Below are 18,764 nucleotides of genomic sequence, written 5' to 3'. Positions count from 1 at the left end.
TCTCTGTCTCCCGGCTCCTCTCTGTCTCCAGGCTCCTCTCTGTCTCCCGACTCCTCTCTGTCTCCTGGCTCCTCTCTGTCTCCCGGCTCCTCTCTGTCTCCTGGCTCCTCTCTCTCTCCCGGCTCCACTCTGTCTCCCACCTCCTCTCTGTCTCCCCTCTTTCTCCCGGCTCCTCTCTGTCTCCCACCTCCTCTCTGTCTCCTGGCTCCTCTCTGTCTCCCGGCTCCTCTCCGTCCCCCGGCTCCTCTCTGTCTCCTGGCTCCTCTCTCTCTCCCGGCTCCTCTCTGTCTCCCACCTCCTCTCTGTCTCCTGGCTCCTCTCTGTCTCCCACCTCTTCTTTCTCCCGGCTCCTCTCTGTCTCCCGGCTCCTCTCTGTCTCCCACCTCCTCTCTGTCTCCTGGCTCCTCTCTGTCTCCTGGCTCCTCTCTGTCTCCCGGCTCCTCTCTGTCTCCTGGCTCCTCTCTCTCTCCCGGCTCCTCTCTGTCTCCCACCTCCTCTCTGTCTCCCGGCTCCTCTCTGTGTCCCCTCTTTCTCCCGGCTCCTCTCTGTCTCCCACCTCCTCTCTGTCTCCTGGCTCCTCTCTGTCTCCCACCTCCTCTCTGTCTCCCGGCTCCTCTCTCTCTCCCGGCTCCTCTCTGTCTCCCCTCTTTCTCCCGGCTCCTCTCTGTCTCCCGGCTCCTCTCTGTCTCCTGGCTCCTCTCTGTCTCCCGGCTCCTCTCTGTCTCCCGGCTCCTCTCTTTCTCCCGGCTCCTCTCTGTCTCCCCTCTTTCTCCCGGCTCCTCTCTGTCTCCCCTCTTTCTCCGGCTCCTCTCTGTCTCCCGGCTCCTCTCTGTCTCCTGGCTCCTCTCTGTCTCCCGGCTCCTCTCCGTCCCCCGGCTCCTCTCTATCTCCCGGCTCCTCTCTGTCTCCCCTCTTTCTCTCGGCTGCTCTTGCAGCGGGATGTTCTCGGTGCCGTCGTCATCTGTTATTCTCTCACTTTGACATGATACATTTCCTGGCCATCTCCTAATAGATCTGTTTTTGTACAGGCGGCAGAAGCGGACGTGCGGTCACTCAGTGCTGCCCCTGCGGGACCTCCCTCCCGGCTCATCCCTGTCTCCGCGCCCCGCCTGCGCGCTGCATCCTCTGGAGGAGCTGCGCCTGTTCTGTGCGTCCTGCGCTCTTCCCACCTGTCGGGACTGCGCTCTGCTGCAGCATTCAGGACACGACATCCGTGCAGTCTCTGAGGTTGCAGGGAGGCATCGCGCACAGCTGCAGGACAATTTAGTGCAGTGTGGCCCTCAGCTGCAGGCGCTGGACACTGCACTCCACACTGTACAAGAAGCTGAAGAGGAGCTAAAGAAAAGTGCAGACCTGGCGCGCAAAGAAGTGGTGGCGTTCATGGACGGGTACATACGCGCCATTCAAGAGCACAGGGTTCGGCTTCTCCAGGACATAGAGGAGGAAATGCGCCATAAAGACCAAGCCCTGAGCCTTCAGCGAGCTCGGATACGGCAGCAGCTGACCGACCTAGGTACAGCCACCGCATTCACCCGAGACCTGCTGGATCATGGGCCAGACCTCCATGTTGTTCGCACTAAGGCCCTGGTAATTGCCCGCTTGAAGGAACTAAACCATGGAGACCGCAGCCAAGTGGACCAAGCGGAGTCCAACAGAATTGTATTCAGTGCCAAGGAAGAGGCCGGCCTCTGCCAGGGGTACCAGGTATACGGCACGATACAACGCAGGGGCGTGGATCCTGGGAGCTGCCAGGTCAGTGGACAAGGTGAGCTCTTCTTTCACATTCCCAACAGTGATAGAACCACATTTATAAGGTTTCCTGACCTTGTGTCCTCCATGACTGCACCCAGGTCTCCGGCCCATCCAGCAGGGACAGCTCTGTAGCTTCACCCTCACCTGTAACACCAAATCCGGAGATCAGCTAGAACATAAAGGGCCACCACCAAGAGTCACCATCCTGCACAAAGAATCCGGCAGGTCAGTCGCTCTCCATGGATCATTTGATGCTCAGCAGTAAATTGGGTCTCCTGAGTGCTGGGTTTGGTCTCCTCTGTCCAAGATGGATGTCAGGATTGTTGGTTGGGTCTTCTCACTCCAGAATAGATCCTTGGGGGCTGGGTTTGGTCTGTTCAAGATTGATGCCTGATCGAGTGATTAGTTAATTTTCCTATCTCATGAGATGATGTTTGAGTGAGTGGTGGGACACATCCTCTCAAGAGAATAGATGCGCAAGTGGGGCTTCGGGACTTATCTCTCCAAATAGGTGCCTTGGTGGTGCATAGGGTCTTCTCTTAAGAATATTGATGCCAGGTGATGGGTTCTGTTTCCTCTCTCCAGAATAGATGTGGGATGATGGAATGGGTCTCCTCTCTCCAGAATAGATGTCCGGTGGTGTATTGGGTGTTCTCTCTTCAGAATAGATGCCAGGTGGTATATTGGGGCTTCTCTCTCCAGAATAGATGTCGGGTGGTGTATTGGCAGGTGAAGCCGTGTGCAGTACTGTCAGCGGTCCCAAGGTAGGTTCCCACACCTTATGATACTAATAGAAAGAACCTGGCACTCAACTTAATGCTGTGAAAGGTTTATTGTAGTACTAAGAAAAAACATTTTTGTCCTAATTCAGGACCTTCATCAGTTACGTACTGGTAGGTGAGTATATTTGATCATGAGTCAAAAGGACACTAATTGTAAACTGCGTCAATCAATGGCTGTCGGTGTCTGTATATAAGAGGTTGGGTAAGGCTTGTAAAGCGCGTATGTCTGTGCCTAGATGCGGTATCCACTCAGGTGGTGGATACCGTGTCTAGGAACAAACATACGCACTTTACCCGGTCACCTACGTGGTCATGCTTGACCACGCTCGGGGTAGGTGAAAGGCCTTTCACGTCAACATGATGAAGGCTCATCACGAACGTAAACCTTTCGTCCTACCGGTCTGCAGCTTGCCCAAAGACGGGGAGGAAGACACCCTCCTAGACATGCTGGCCCAAGCCAAGGCCGGTGGGTCCATCGAGGACGTAGAGGTAAGCGCCTCGTTAACTGAACCCCAGCGGTGGCAGTTGCAAACCACACTGGAACCCTTCCGGGTCGTGTTCTCCAACCGACCTGGGAGGACTCAGTTAGCAGTCCACGAGGTGGACACCGGGAATCACGCCCCACTACAGCGAACACCCTATCAAATCTCTGACCAGGTGCAGCAGATTATGCGCCAAGAGATCGATGAGATGTTACAGCTGGGGGTGATTCGACGGTCAAAGAGCATGTGGGCCTCACCTGTAGTTCTCGTGCCAAAGAAAGACCGGTCCACCCGGTTCTGCATGGACTACAGGGGGCTCAACGCCATCACAGCCTCGGATGCGCACCCAATGCCGCGCATCGAGGAGCTGCTTGAGAAGTTAGCTGGCACAAAATACCTGACAATAATGGATCTGAGTAGAGGATACTGGCAGATTCCCCTGAGCCCCGAGGCGCAGAAGAAGTCCGCCTTCATGACGCCCTTCGGACTGTACGAGTCCACGGTCATGCCCTTCGGCATGAAGAATGTCCCTGCCACTTTCCAGCGGATGGTCAACCTCCTGCTTCAGGGACTGGAGAAGTACGCCGTGGCGTACTTGGATGCCATTGCCATCTTCAGTTCCTCCTGGGATGAACACTTGCAGCATCTCGAGGAGGTGCTCAGGCGAATTCACCGAGCAGGACTGACTATCAAGCCGGGAAAGTGCCAGACGGGCATGAGTGAGGTCCACTACCTGGGGCACCGGGTAGGCGGAGGCACCCTAAAGCCAGAGCCTGAGAAAGTGGGCGCGATCGTGAACTGGCCCACTCCCGGGACCAAAAAACAGGTGATGTCCTTCCTGGGCACTGCACGGTACTATAGGCGCTTTGTACAGCACTATAGTAGCCTGGCAAAACCCTTGACGGACCTCACCAGGAAGAAGCTACCCCACATCGTCAACTGGACCGATGGCTGTGAGGGGGCCTTCCAGGCCTTGAAAACAGCACTGTGCAATGCCCCTGTGTTGAAAGCAGTCGACCGTACTTGGTGCAGACCGACGCCAGCGAGTTTGGCCTTGGTGCTGTGCTCAGCCAGGTTGACTCGGAGGACCAAGAGCACCCCGTGTTATACCTGAGCCGGAAACTTTTGCTGAGGGAAGTGGCCTACTCCACCATCGAGAAGGAGTGCCTGGCCATAGTCTGGGCCCTGAAGCGCTTGCATCCCTACTTGTACGGTCGCACCTTCACCGTGGTGACCGACCACAACCCTCTGCGCTGGCTAAACGCCATGTGTGGAACCAACGGCAGGTTGCTACGCTGGAGCCTTGCCCTTCAGCAGTTTGACTTCACCATTGAACACAAAACAGGCAGGGAACATGGAAATGCAGATGGACTGTCCCGCCAGGGTGAACCTGCTGAGGTGCGCATGGAGGCACAGCAAGGGGTTCTACCTCTGTAGCGCACACCAAAAGGGGGAGGTGTCATGATATTGTATGAAATATAAAATGATGTTGTAGCTTTGTCCTTCAGCCCACGCTGAAGCCCTAACCCCTCCCTTTTTCTCTCTCGCTCGCTTTGTCTCTTTGTGTTGGAATGTATGGTAGAAGAGGGTTTTATTGCCGGGCCATAAATTCCAGTCTCGACGAAAGTCACTCGCCCCCTCCCAACTGCACTAGTGGAAACTAGTAGAGAAGCTTCCAGAATCCATGGAAGTCCTTTGTTCCATTATTGTAAGATATTGAGCCAACGATGTAGGCTAGACAATTATATATTAAATATTGTGCCGGGCGCTCGGTGCCCCTCATTATAGTGCCAGGCGCTCAGTGCCTCTCATTATAGTGCCGGGCGCTCAGTGCCTCTCATTATAGTGCCGGGCGCTCAGTGCCTCTCATTATAGTGCTGGGTGCTCAGTGCCTTTCATTATAGTGCCGGGCGCTCAGTGCCTCTCATTATAGTGCTGGGCGCTCAGTGCCCCTCATTATAGTGCCGGGCGCTCAGTGCCTTTCATTATAGTGCCGGGCGCTCAGTGCCCCTCATTATAGTGCTGGGCGCTCAGTGCCCCTCATTATAGTGCCGGGCGCTCAGTGCCTCTCATTATAGTGCTGGGCGCTCAGTGCCTCTCATTATAGTGCCGGGCGCTCAGTGCCTCTCATTATAGTGCTGGGCGCTCAGTGCCCCTCATTATAGTGCTGGGTGCTCAGTGCCTCTCATTATAGTGCCGGGCACCAGTGCCCCTCATACCATTGCCGTAGACTCCATGCCCATATCATCGGTGACACATCATGGCCGTGTCCTGATAATTCGGGGCCACACTTTTCAGCGCTGCTGGTTGTGTAATAAATCTTCCCTCTGGTCGTCGCACGGCAGCAGATAATGGCCGCTCGTAAGCCATGGAGCTACTCGTTATCTCACTCATGTCATTCTTGACGTCTTTTCATGTCACACAGGTCTGTGCCGGTCTCCATTCAGGATAACCATGACGGGACATATCAGATATCCTACACTCCAGCAGAGCCGGGCCAGATCTCCATAAGTGTGTGTATAAAAGGTCGCCATATCCAGGTAAGAGGTGGCGACACACGGGCACTGTGCCAGCACGTTATGTTGGAGTCTTTACTCTTGACATCCACATTTTCTCCACAGGATTCCCCGTTTACTGTGTTTGTGAGGGGATCATTGCGGCCGCACTGCGGCATCTATCACTGCTGCACATTCTGCTCCAGTGGTGGCCAGAAGGATGCCCGCTGCGGCTGTGGTGGGACAATGCCAGGTACGTGCCGCCCTCCTGATTCTGAATACTGTCCTTATCTTCTGTACATAACAATTGTCATCCTCTACAGGTGGCTTCCAGGGTTGTGGCCACGGCCACAAAGGTCATCCTGGCAAGTCTCACTGGTCATGTTGTGGATCCACCTCCGAGACATCAGACTGTACCAGTGTGAAGGACTCAGCTCCTCGCCATCTGCTCCGGACAGTAGTGCTATGATGGCAGAAGATGTGTGTAATGCTGGAGGAACATTCTGCAACCTTGTCAGAAGAACACACAGTGGCAGCACTGGAGGAACATACCACAGCAACACCGGAAAAACATACTACAGCATGACCTGAGGAACATACCGCAGAGTTATCGGAGGAACACACGATACCATCACTGGAGGAACATTCTGCAACATTATCGGAAGAACACACAGTGGCAGCACAGGAGGAACATACCGCAGCAACCCTGGAGAAACATACTACAGCATCACCTGAGGAACATAGAACATACCGTAGCAACACTGGAAAAACATACTGCAGCATCACTTGAGGAACATACTGCAGAGTTATCGGAGGAACATACTGCAGGAACACTGGAAAAACATACTACAGCGTCACCTGAGGAACATACCGCAGAGTTATCAGAGAACATACTGCAGCAACACAGGAAAAACGTACTACAGCGTCACCTGAAGAACATACCGCAGAGTTATTGGAGGAACACATTGCACCATCACCGGAGGAACATTCTGTAGCGTTACTGGAAGAACACACAGCAGCACCAGAGGAACATATTGCAGCATTACTGGAGGAATATACCACAGAATTAACGGAGCGACATACTGCAGCGTTATCAGAGGAACACAAGGCCGCATCACCAGAGGAACATACTGCAGCATTACCGGAGGAACATACAGCACAGTTATCAGAGTAATATACTGTGGCGTTATCGGAGGAGCGTACAGCAGCATTACCAGAGGAACGTACCACGGCGTTATGAAAGGAATATACTACAGCGTTACCAGAGTAGTATACAGCGGAGTTACTGGTGGAATATATCACTGTGGTGTCAACGGAGGATTATACAGTGGTGTCACTGGAGGAATATACCACTGCGGCATTGTAGAAGAGACATTTTATGGCCAAACTGCTGAAAATATATATTTCACCTGCCAAAAAGAAAAGACAACTTTGAAAAGTGCCTTATAATTTGTGGACTATTCATCCATTCCACAAACTCCTGAGCCGCCTCCCAAAAGGGGCCCCGAGAAGCCGCCACTGGAGATCTGCGCTGGAAGCTACTTAACTGATATGAATAAATATGTCTTATTCTTGCCATTTATGTCCCACATTCTCATAACCGTGGTCATTACGACTGCATCCATCTAAAATCTGCAGCTTTTATAGGGAAGGAGGATGGATGTTGTTACGATAATGTAAAAATGCCATATTGTGAGTTTAGTTCTAGAAGGTACCATGGCACAGACACACGCTGCAGATTCGACCCCCCCCTTTCTCCCCCCACTACATTCGCTGATAAAAAAACAAAGCCCTATGGCAGACACACTCTGTGCAACTTGATAACAATGTGTAGCAGCCCCCAGTGAGCAGTTTATGGCTTTTAGCTGCAGCAGACAAGTCTCCCTACCCTACTCATTCCCCCTCCCACCTGGTACTGGTTGAAACTGGTACAGAAAGCCTGAGATTCTTTATTCTATTAAAGTGATATATAGGGGCACCGATCCGAGCTAGATATATAAGAAATATATATTCCGGATGTCCGTCGATAGATCTATAACTCACTGAAACCACTAGCAGCTAAACGCAGGTGGATCATGTAATTACTCCATGTTTACACTTAAAAGAATCCCCATGATATGGGGCACATCCTTATCATTGTGTATTTAGTATACGAGATTCTTACAGCGAGCTAGGCATAAAAATAGTTGCCATAGCGCCAAGTAAAGGGGAGGTTTCAGCTTCTAAGTGAGGTCACCCCAGGGGGAGTACCTGGGTTATGGGCTGTGAGATAACTTAGTGAGACAGCAGTCTTGCAGGATCTTCTGTCCGGGGTCTAGCTGCTGTACAGATGTGTGATGCATCTAGATGTAGCCCCTCCTTCTCAGCACACTGCCAGCCATGATGATGCAATGACATAACGACCTGTAAGTGTTCTTTTCAATTTTATTCCTTTTTTTATTTGTATTTGTTTGTACATATGATTTGTCTCCTTTATAATATCGTTTTATACCTCTGTAAACACTGCCTACTTTTTTGGGAGTAAAATATCTAGCTGGTCTCTCCTTGTTCTGTAACAAACTGTTGCATCTTCTGAGGTGAATTACGCTACTGATTTGGGTTGGTTCCGGACCCGTTAACAATTAAGAGAATTGGAGCTGGTGGCAGCGGATTTGTCCTGTGCAATTGGGAGTCTGCAGCAACCGGCGGCGTTGATAATTATTGTTCCCGCCTGAGTGGGAGTAGTTATATCGCCCTCGCTGCAGCATGCCCATTAGCCAGTACAAAGTAAGGCAGCCTTTCTGGCGACTAATTAGCCTAGGTGCAGTACCCTGTCTGGCCTGATGGTAAGGGGGGCGCCAGAGAGCTGCAAGTTCCAAACTGGAACTGGGAAGTGGGATATAGTTAAATTCCCTTCAGAAAGAACCAGGGGCAACCAAACAACCCCGGTTCATGACAAATTGGTGTGAGTGGTGGGGAAGATAAAGGTATCTTCCCCATGAACCGTGACATATTGGTGGAATCCCTGATATATCCGGTGGGATTCGTGACAGATGCCTTCTCAGTCACGCCCCCGAGGAACAGGCTGACAATTGACATTGTCCAGGAGCTCTCAGCTGCTTTCCTGTTGGGTTCATAGCTTCTGAGATGCCCGCATTTCCTTCCTTCTTTGCTAATCTTGAAAATATGAAACACAATAGACCAACAAGGCTGAAGGCGGATGGGATTGGAAGGTTGGTGCAGAGAGTAACGGACACAGTGTCCTCCTTCACCACAAGTGCAGCATCAGCATATGGAGGGAAAAAAAACATAACACGTTGTTAGGCAATCTGAACTTCTTGCTTCCAGTTCTCAGATAAGATAATATGAACATAGAACAGCTCGGCCGGGTGCCGCCGTCCAAGAAAGGATGGTGTTATACTCAAATAAAACAGCTACATAAGTAGCACGCGGCATGCCAGTCCTTGTCTGACGTTTCGCCTGATGGCTTCTTCTGTAGGCATATTGTTCATTCTTCGTGGTCTTTTATCCTATAATCAATATCCAACAGATCTTCTATGGTCATTATTAAAACGTTTACATAGCAAAAATGCCAAAAAGTAAATATGGTATAAATTCACAGTGCATTTATTTTCTTGTTCTACCCACGGACCGTCCTCATCCGTCTCCACCGGCATGCATCCCGAAATAAAACCTTTCTTCTGTGAAGGATCACCAGGCGGATGTCCTCTCCGGGCGTTGGGTCATTTAGTTATGTGCAAAATAACAGCAGTGTGGTTCAAACAAGTGATACAAAGCTGAATCCCCGTGTGAGGGCAGGATTGATCTATCCTGACTCCATTTTGGTTATTCTTCGTGCATCTCTTTGCTTTCTAAAATGGAGTCTGTGTATATTTTGAGATAAGGAGTCTCTGGAATCTGTTTGCCTAATGGGACTTCGAGATATTATAGCCAAATGAAAGTAAGAGGGGCCGCACCTAAACTCTTCGGCTGGGTGTAGACAGGATTAACTTTAGGCAATCAGATATATATAAGCCAATGCCAGCACATATGTAGAGAGGAGCGGAGACAATTCTATTGTTACAATGTCGTCGCCACGTATTGTGGGACCTCCTGAGACGCTGTGTCTGCTAAGAATGAAATAAAGTCCAAGTAGACGTAGGCGATGAGAGAACCCCAGTGACGCGCTTCGGATCAGAACAGAACTCGTTCTATTACACCATTGGTCACTCTTTCTATAGGCTTTCTCTGGACATACAGTGTAAGAATATCATATGTGCAGGCATCATTTGCAGGCATCATGTGCAGGCTGGGTCATGAAGGGGTTAAAAAACTATTTAACATAGGGGATCCTAGTTAATGATAAACTTACCTGGAGCAGCCAGTGCCAGGCAGCAGCTGCCAAGGCAAACAGGATCATGGGGTGCATTAAAAGAGGTCTGGATACACATGATGAGAGCATTATACTGCCTCTGTACAAATCCCTAGTTAGACCGCACATGGAGTACTGTGTCCAGTTTTGGGCACCGGTGCTCAGGAAGGATATAATGGAACTAGAGAGAGTACAAAGGAGGGCAACAAAATTAATAAAGGGGATGGGAGAACTACAATACCCAGATAGATTAGCGAAATTAGGATTATTTAGTCTAGAAAAAAGACGACTGAGGGGCGATCTAATAACCATGTATAAGTATATAAGGGGACAATACAAATATCTCGCTGAGGATCTTTTTATACCAAGGAAGGTGACGGGCACAAGGGGGCATTCTTTGCGTCTGGAGGAGAGAAGGTTTTTCCACCAACATAGAAGAGGATTCTTTACTGTTAGGGCAGTGAGAATCTGGAATTGCTTGCCTGAGGAGGTGGTGATGGCGAACGCAGTCGAGGGGTTCAAGAGAGGCCTGGATGTCTTCCTGGAGCAGAACAATATTGTATCATACAATTATTAGGTTCTGTAGAAGGACGTAGATCTGGGGATTTATTATGATGGAATATAGGCTGAACTGGATGGACAAATGTCTTTTTTCGGCCTTACTAATTATGTTACTATGTTACTATCCATACTTCTCGTTGGTTAACACTAACGACACCCAGGGTCTAGGTGTGGCTCTACTTTATTTCACTTTATGATATCTTCAAATAAAGGAATTTCTGAGACTTTTCTCAAAATATACACAGACTCCATTTTGGAAAGCAAGGGGATGAATGAATAATGACCAAAATGGAGTCTGGATAGATAAATGGATCCTGCCCTCACAATTCCCTTCTCTTGTGGCAGTGGGTGGCAGTTCCAGCTCAAGTGCCGGTCTACAGACTCCACCAGATACGTTCTCCTCCCCTAATAGAAGAAGCCGGTCTTCCTGCACTGCTTCACCGGATGGGTCTGCCTGTCACACCATCAGATGGACACACACGCCCAAACCACAACAAGCAAGAGAACTATACGGGTGCCATCTTTCACTAACACTGGGTGCAATCCACAACAGGTCTCGTCTCTGTGGCCTTGTCTATAGCTTTCAAAGCAATGCCCCGAACACAGGGTACAAGGCAGCAACCAAGTATTGTAATGGCCACCAGAACTATCAACAAAGTACGTGCCAACTTGCTAAGAAGGGATCCCCAGTTACCAAACGTGTTTCCTAACCACTTACTGAAGGGGTTGCTAACACCTGAATTTTCAGCTAATTCGCTGGACAGGGCATCGATTCCTCTCAGGGCTTTACTTATGCTACCATCCGGAGCAGTGATGTTAGGAATTAAGGAAAACACGATGTCCTAACCTCCTTACATACCCCTCCCCTCTGCCAGAATCATGTCAAGGCAGAGTCTATACTGAAAGGTTGAGGTGGCACCCAGCCGTTCAGCGATCCCCCGGATGCATCCCTACTAAAATTATCGCATCCAGTCCACGTTTTTATTCTCTGTAACGATGGGGAATAATGATTCTTATCCCACTGATACTTGATCTCTGGGTTTGAACCCCAATAGCGTCAATGTACACGTGAGGGTGGAAAGAAGTTGGAATGCTGGTGTCACGCTTGTGTCTCTGGTTTTCCCTTTCATATCCGTGGAGCTTGTTGAATTTAATGCATGTACCCACCCGTCCCACTGGCAACACTGGATAAGTCACTATTTCCACACATCCACCATAAGTCAGCCCTAGCTACTGTCTGATTCTGGAGGACATGGCCTCGTACCAACTTAGTGGTGGGACTCCAGTACGAGGAACCCATGGTCAATGGTACCCGTTAAACTCTGGAAACACGTGTAATTCCCGGGATAAGGGCTGACTCCATTGGCCTTTACATGTTTAGGTTTTATAGCAGGATACAGCTGTCGGAGCAGATTACACTATTATCTCCTTCTGTAACAGAAAATAGCTAAAGTAGGCAGGAGAAAGCAATGGGGCTCGTCTGGTTGGTTATAGGGAAGGACACCGTGCCTAGATGAGGTCCAGCCGGGCACAGACTATACAATCACTCTTGTTCATGGCGAGTGCAGAGTATTTTACCCATTTAAACCAATAATTGATGCCGTCTCCACTGATAGTTTATCCTCAGGTTAGGGGCACTAGAACTGAATCTTTAGAAGTATTAGGTTGTGGGGTCTTGGTTTTATTTGGAATAGGTCGGTCCCTGATATCCGAAAGATAAGTGTCCTAACCCAGGATGCAGCTCACTTGCTGATGTGTTTGGGGTTGTGAGAGTTTCTCTCTAGATGTGTTTCTTTCCTTCCAAGATGGAGTCCATGATCAGATAAGGGGGAATAAATTTGTGTAACACTTAGGAAAAAAAAACATGGGAAAGTGAAACTAAACTTAGAGGGGGCAGTACGACCCCCAGACCATAAGCTGGGTGTTAGGGTTAACCCTAACGCCAGCACATAGAGATAAGATGAGCCAATGATATTGTTACCGTGCACGAATACCAATAACCTATATAAAGACTGACCGGAAGATGTAATGAAGAGATCTGCTTTGATTTTTGATGTATCGGTGTCTCCATTCCGAACACGTATTTGAATTTTACAATTTAATTTGGAGCAGGCACAACGTCTCACACAATGTGGCGATGACATGGTCATTGTCCTTTTCAACAGCATTTCTTCTTCAGCATAAGATATGGCCTCTACCAGTATTGTGATATATTCACACTGGTCCATGGCGCCTGGTCTGTGATAAATGGGCCCAACTCCAGAGTATCAGGACATCCGCAGACCGTTCTGCTCGCACCTCCATGTTTGCGTTTATGGGTGGTCTCAGAAACGCCCTGTGGCCTTCACACCCAATAAGAACAATCTGTCATCTGTCCATAGAACGTTCCTTCTCTTTAGCTCAGTCTGTTCTTTGGCTCACCACGTCTCTCTCTCAGGAATGGTACGTTATGAGGGTTTCCTGCAGATAGGTCGGCTTTTCGTATTCGTCCTCTGATGGCTGCAGGACTGACCGGTAACTGAAGATCTTCTCTGATCTCCCTGGAGTCGATCTCTGGAGGTTCATCACCCATTCTTGTGATTCTATCATCTATGCGGCTGGTAGGATTTATTTTTCTACTTTGTTTCAGGTTTTGTTTGCCATTTTAAAGCATTGGAAATCTTTTTAGCTGAGCAGCCAATTATTTTATTCTTTATACACTGCTCAAAAAAATAAAGGGAACACAAACAACAGAATAGAACTCCAAGTAAATCAAACTTCTGTGAAATCAGACTGTCCACTTAGGAAGCAACACTGATTGACAATCAATTTCACATGCTGTTGTGCAAATGGAATAGACAGATGGAAATTATTGGCAATTATCAAGACCCCCTCAATAAAGGAGTGGTTCTGCAGGTGGGGACCACATCTCAGTACCAATGCTTTCTGGCTGATGTTTTGGTCACTTTTGAATGTTGATTGTGCTTTCATACTCGTGGTAGCATGACACGGACTCTACAACCCACACAAGTGGCTCAGGTAGTGCAGCTCATCCAGGATGGCACATCAATGCGAGCTGTGGCAAAGCTTACTGTGTCTGTCAGCGTAGTGTCCAGAGGCTTGAGGAGCTACCAGGAGACGGGCCAGTACACCAGGAGATGTAGAGGGGGCCGTAGGAGGGCAACAACCCAGCAGCAGGACCGCTACTTCAGCCTTTGTGCAAGGAGGAACAGGAGCACTACCAGAGCCCTGCAAAATGACCTCCAGCAGGCCACAAATGTGCATGTGTCTGCACAAATGGTTAGAAACTGACTCCATGAGGATGTTCTGAGGGCCCGACGTCCACAGATGGGGGTTGTGCTCACAGCCCAACACCGTGCAGGACGCTTGGCATCTGCCACAGAACACCAGGATTGGCTAATTCGCCACTGGTGCCCTGTGCTCTTCACAGATGAAAGCAGGTTCACACTGAGCACATGTGACAGACGTGACAGAGTCTGGAGACGCCGTGGAGAGCGATCTGCTGCCTGCAACATCCTTCATCATGACCGGTTTGGCAGTGGGTCAGTAATGTTGTGGGGTGGCATTTCTTTGGAGGGCCGCACAGTCCTCCATGTGCTCACCAGAGGTAGCCTGACTGTCGTTAGGTACTGAGATGAGATCCTGAGACCCCTTGTGAGGCCATATTCTGGTGCGGTTGGCCCTGGGTTCCTCCTAATGCAGGACAATGCCAGACCTCATGTGGCTGGAGTGTGTCAGCAGTTCCTGCAAGATGAAGGCATTGAAGCTATGGACTGGCCCGCCCGTTCCCCAGACCTGAATCCGATAGAACACATCTGGGACATCATGTCTCGCTCCATCCACCAACGTCACGTTGCACCACAGACTGTCCAGGAGTTGGGAGATGCTTTAGTCCAGGTCTGGGAGGAGATCCCTCAGGAGACCATCCGCCGCCTCATCAGGAGCATGCCCAGGCATTGTAGGGAGGTCATACAGGCACATGGAGGCCACACACACTACTGAGCATCATTTCCTTGTCTTGAGGCATTTCCACTGAAGTTGGATCAGCCTGTAATTTGATTTTCCACTTTGATTTTGAGTGTCATTCCAACTCCAGACCTCCTTGGGATATCAGTTGTGATTTACGTTGATCATTTTTAGGTTTTATTGTTCTCAACACATTCCACTATGTAATGAATTAAGATTTACAACTGGGTATGTGCACACGATGCGGATTTTGCTGCGGATCCGCTGCAGTTTCCCATGAGCTTACAGTTCAATGTAAACCTATGGGAAACAAAAACGCTGTGCACATGCTGCGGAAAAAAACGCGCGGAAACGCAGCGGTTTACATTGCGCAGCATGTCACTTCTTTCTGCATTTTCCGCAGCGGTTTTACAACTGCCCTTATGTAAAACCGCAGTTGTAAAACCGCAGTAAATCTGCAGCGGTTTTCCACTGCGGATTTATCAAATCCGCTGCAGAAAAATCTGCAGTGGACCCAAATACGTGTGCACATAGCTGAATATTTCAGTGATATCTAGGATGTGGGGATTTCAGTGTTCCCTTTATTTTTTTGAGCAGTGTATGTTTTCCCCTCTGTAATCAGCTTCTTGATCAAAGTTCTTTCTCCCTCGGTACAATGTCTGGAATGACCCATTTTACTCAGTGAGCAAAGGCTCAAACCAACGGGTACAAGATCTGTGGCCTCCTCCTTCACATAAGGGCCATAATCGACACCTGATTCTTCACAGAATGACTGAGCTCACTCATTAACGCTACACTGCTATTAATTAGTACACCCTCATTTCATTAAGTGAGTCAATTAACCCAAATAGCAGCATGCATGTCATGGCCATCACTCGCCTACACCTAGTCAGGAGTTTTCCCAGGTTGTATGATCTTTTGTCCCCAAAACAGATATTTACCCCCTCAGTGATGTCAGACGGATAGTATGTTACACGCAGCTGTACTTCATGTTTTGATTCTTTATCACGGTCGATCTCTGCACCAGGAGGCCGGACAGAAGAAGAAAATCCCAGATGAGGGAACCCGGGCAGCCCATGGAATGAGTATACAGCCGGCAGTCCTGTATACTCAGGGTCCCAATGTGGACAGAGTCGCTCACTACTAGAAAAACGTCAGCACTTTATTACACGACACACAGAAGAGACCACACACTGGACATATAAATATAACGTCTGCCCACAGGAACCCCGCAGCTGGGGACACGGCCTCCATACGTACGAGCCAGATGGCACAACCCTGTATGTACCCGCCAACTGGGGGTGGCTGTCACACTACACCCCGAACAGCAGGCGCAGGTCCATCAGGGTGAGCTTAGTGAATGTGCTGCCGTTTCCAGTCAGAACCTTCTTGGCCAAATCCTTCTTCTTCTCCTGGAGCTGCAAAATTTTCTCTTCCACCGTCCCCTCACAGACAAACCTGAGGAAGCAAAGAAGCTCTGAATAATAACAACTCCAGGAAACAGCAAGAATCCGCAGGAGCATGGCAGAATACGAGCGAGAGTCCGCAGAGAGAGGCGCGGCGGAATACAAGCCGGCATCCGCAGAGAGGCGCGGCGGAATACGAGCCAGCGTCCAGAGAGGGGTACGGCAGAATACAAGCCGCCTTCGGCAGATAGGGGTGCAGCGGAATAAAAGCCGGCATCCGCAGAGAGGCGCGGCGGAATACGAGCGAGAGTCCGCAGAGAGAGGCGCGGCGGAATACAAGCCGGCATCCGCAGAGAGGCGCGGCGGAATACGAGCCGGCGTCCAGAGAGGGGTACGGCAGAATACAAGCTGCCTTCGGCAGATAGGGGTGCAGTGGAATAAAAGCCAGCGTCCGCATACAGGGGTACGGCGTAATACAAGCCGACATCCGCAGAGAGAGGTACGGCGGAATACAAGCCGACATCCGCAGAGAGGGGTACGGCGGAATACGGGCCGACGTCCAGAGAGGGGCGCAGCGGAATACGAGCGAGTGTCCGCAGAGAGGGGTACGGCGAAATACAAGCCGGCATCCGCAGAGAGGGGTACGGCGGAATACGAGCCGACGTCGCAGAGAGGGGTGCGGCGGAATATGAGCTGACGTCGCATAGAGGGGTACGGCAGAATATGAGCCGACGTCGCAGAGAGGGGTACGGCGGAATATGAGCTGACGTCGCAGAGAGGGGTACGGCGGAATATGAGCTGACGTCGCATAGAGGGGTACGGCGGAATATGAGCCGACGTCGCATAGAGGGGTACGGCAGAATATGAGCCGACATCCGCATAGAGGGGTACGGCAGAATATGAGCCGACGTCGCATAGAGGGGTACGGCAGAATATGAGCCGACGTCGCATAGAGGGGTACGGCAGAATATGAGCCGACGTCGCATAGAGGGGCACGGCGGAATATGAGCCGACATCCGCAGAGAGGGGTACGGCGGAATATGAGCCGACGTCGCATAGAGGGGTACGGTGGAATATGAGCCGACGTCGCATAGAGGGGTACGGCAGAATATGAGCCGACATCCGCATAGAGGGGTACGGCAGAATATGAGCCGACGTCGCATAGAGGGGTACGGCAGAATATGAGCCGACGTCGCATAGAGGGGTACGGCAGAATATGAGCCGACATCCGCATAGAGGGGTACGGCAGAATATGAGCCGACATCCGCAGAGAGGGGTACGGCGGAATATGAGCCGACGTCGCATAGAGGGGTACGGCAGAATACGAGCAGACGTGCGCAGAGAGGGGCGCGGCAGAATATGAGCCGACGTCGCATAGAGGGGTACGGCGGAATATGAGCAGACGTGCGCAGAGAGGGGTACGGCGGAATACGAGCAGACGTGCGCAGAGAGGGGTACGGCGGAATACGAGCAGACGTGCGCAGAGAGGGGTACCGTGGAATACGAGCCGACGTTGCAGAACGGACGCGTGGCACGGGACGAGACGACGCACATGACGTGTGGGCCACTCAGGACATGGGAACATTACTGATCGGTATCCAGAGGTATCAGATGCGCGGCCCCTCAGATACGTCTCATCCTCCAACCCTGCTATGATCACCGGACGCCTCCTCACCTGTGGATCACCACATCCTTGCACTGTCCCACCCGGTAGATTCGGTCACAGGCCTGATCCTCCAGAGCCGGATTCCTGAAATATGAAATGTGGACTCAAGAAAATGCGAACATCTGAAAGGGACCAACAGCTCATGAATTAGGGGGCTCAGGATGAGCAGAATGACAAAGCTACAATAATCAGTAGAGGACGGGAGGCGGGACAGATAAAGGATGGGAGGCGGGACAGAAAAGGATGTGAGGCGGGGTTAAAGAGGGAAGGAGGCGGGGCAGAAGAGGACAGGAAGTGGGGTAGAAGAGGGCGGGAGGCGGGGCAAAAGAGGACAGGAAGTGGGGTAGAAGAGGGCAGGAGGCGGGGCAAAAGAGGGCAGGAGGCGGGGCAGAAGGCGGGGCAAAAGAGGGCAGGAGGCGGGGCAGAAGAGGACAGGAAGTGGGGTAGAAGAGAGCGGGAGGCGGGGCAAAAGACGACAGGAAGTGGGGTAGAAGAGGACGGGAGGCGGGGCAAAAGAGGACAGGAAGTGGGGCAGAAGAGGACGGGAGGCGGGGCAGAAGAGGATGGAAGGCGGGGCAGAAGAGGACGGGAGGCGGGGCAGAAGAGGACGGGAAGTGGGGTTAAAGAGGGCGGGAGGCGGGGCAGAAGAGGATGGAAGGCGGGGCAGAAGAGGACGGGAGGCGGGGCAGAAGAGGACGGGAAGTGGGGTTAAAGAGGGCGGGAGGCGGGGCAGAAGAGGACAGGAAGTGGGGTAGAAGAGGGCGGGAGGCGGGGCAGAAGAGGACAGGAAGTGGGGTAGAAGAGGGCGGGAGGCAGGGCAGAAGAGGGCAGGAGGCGGGGCAGAAGAGGACAGGAAGCGGGGTAGAAGAGGGCGAGAGGCGGGGCAGAAGAGGGCGGGAGGCGGGGCAGAAGAGGGCGGGAGGCGGGGCAGAAGAGGGAAGGACTGCTCCAGCAGAATGAGTTAGGAGAACACTTCACTTGAGACGATTTATGCTCCAGCGATTCTCCAGTCACATCCAGAGCTGCAGTCACAAGACAACACAAGCTGCTGCAGTAGCAATAAGTGAGCAGTACTGGGGTCCTGAAGAAGCCCTAAAATAACCAGCACACAGCCGATGGCCTACAGTGCGCCCACGCCGGGGGTCCACAGGCCTTACCAGTGCATGTCCATCAAGAAGAGGTGACTTCCTCCGATCAGGTTCAGACCGACTCCTCCGGCGCAGAGCGACACGAGCATAACCTGGGGACACACGGGTCATTAGTGGGCTACGGCCCCCGTGGTCACACTGCAGTGCATGCTGGG

The 18,764-nt window shown here is 51.2% G+C and overlaps 2 protein-coding genes across 4 annotated transcripts in view; one reads left to right on the top strand and one right to left on the bottom strand.

Moving 5' to 3' along the window:
• TRIM45 (tripartite motif containing 45) overlaps positions 1 to 7,253 on the top strand; it is a 31,016-nt gene extending 23,763 nt beyond the window's left edge. The window contains exons 2-6 of one of the 2 annotated variants that reach the window (XM_069760424.1): positions 1,029 to 1,765; positions 1,851 to 1,977; positions 5,442 to 5,556; positions 5,638 to 5,764; positions 5,835 to 7,253. In XM_069760424.1, coding sequence (XP_069616525.1) covers positions 1,029 to 1,765; positions 1,851 to 1,977; positions 5,442 to 5,556; positions 5,638 to 5,764; positions 5,835 to 5,980 — 1,252 coding nt within the window. In that variant the 3' untranslated portion in view covers positions 5,981 to 7,253. Of the gene's footprint in view, positions 1 to 1,028; positions 1,766 to 1,850; positions 1,978 to 5,441; positions 5,765 to 5,834 lie in introns of both variants that reach the window. The other variant, XM_069760423.1, reaches the window with a different exon arrangement.
• An 8,277-nt stretch (positions 7,254 to 15,530) lies between these two features.
• TTF2 (transcription termination factor 2) overlaps positions 15,531 to 18,764 on the bottom strand; it is a 54,311-nt gene continuing 51,077 nt past the window's right edge. For both annotated transcript variants that reach the window (XM_069760421.1, XM_069760422.1), the window contains 3 exons: positions 18,619 to 18,701; positions 17,471 to 17,545; positions 15,531 to 15,847 (listed from right to left, as the gene is read on the bottom strand). In XM_069760421.1, the coding sequence (XP_069616522.1) occupies positions 15,703 to 15,847; positions 17,471 to 17,545; positions 18,619 to 18,701 (303 nt within the window). In that variant the 3' untranslated portion in view covers positions 15,531 to 15,702. The remainder of the gene's footprint in view (positions 15,848 to 17,470; positions 17,546 to 18,618; positions 18,702 to 18,764) is intronic.

This window comes from Ranitomeya imitator, chromosome 3 (genome assembly GCF_032444005.1).
Source record: "Ranitomeya imitator isolate aRanImi1 chromosome 3, aRanImi1.pri, whole genome shotgun sequence".
Classification (NCBI taxonomy): Eukaryota; Metazoa; Chordata; class Amphibia; order Anura; family Dendrobatidae; genus Ranitomeya; species Ranitomeya imitator.
This window is presented reverse-complemented; position numbering and strand designations above follow the sequence as displayed.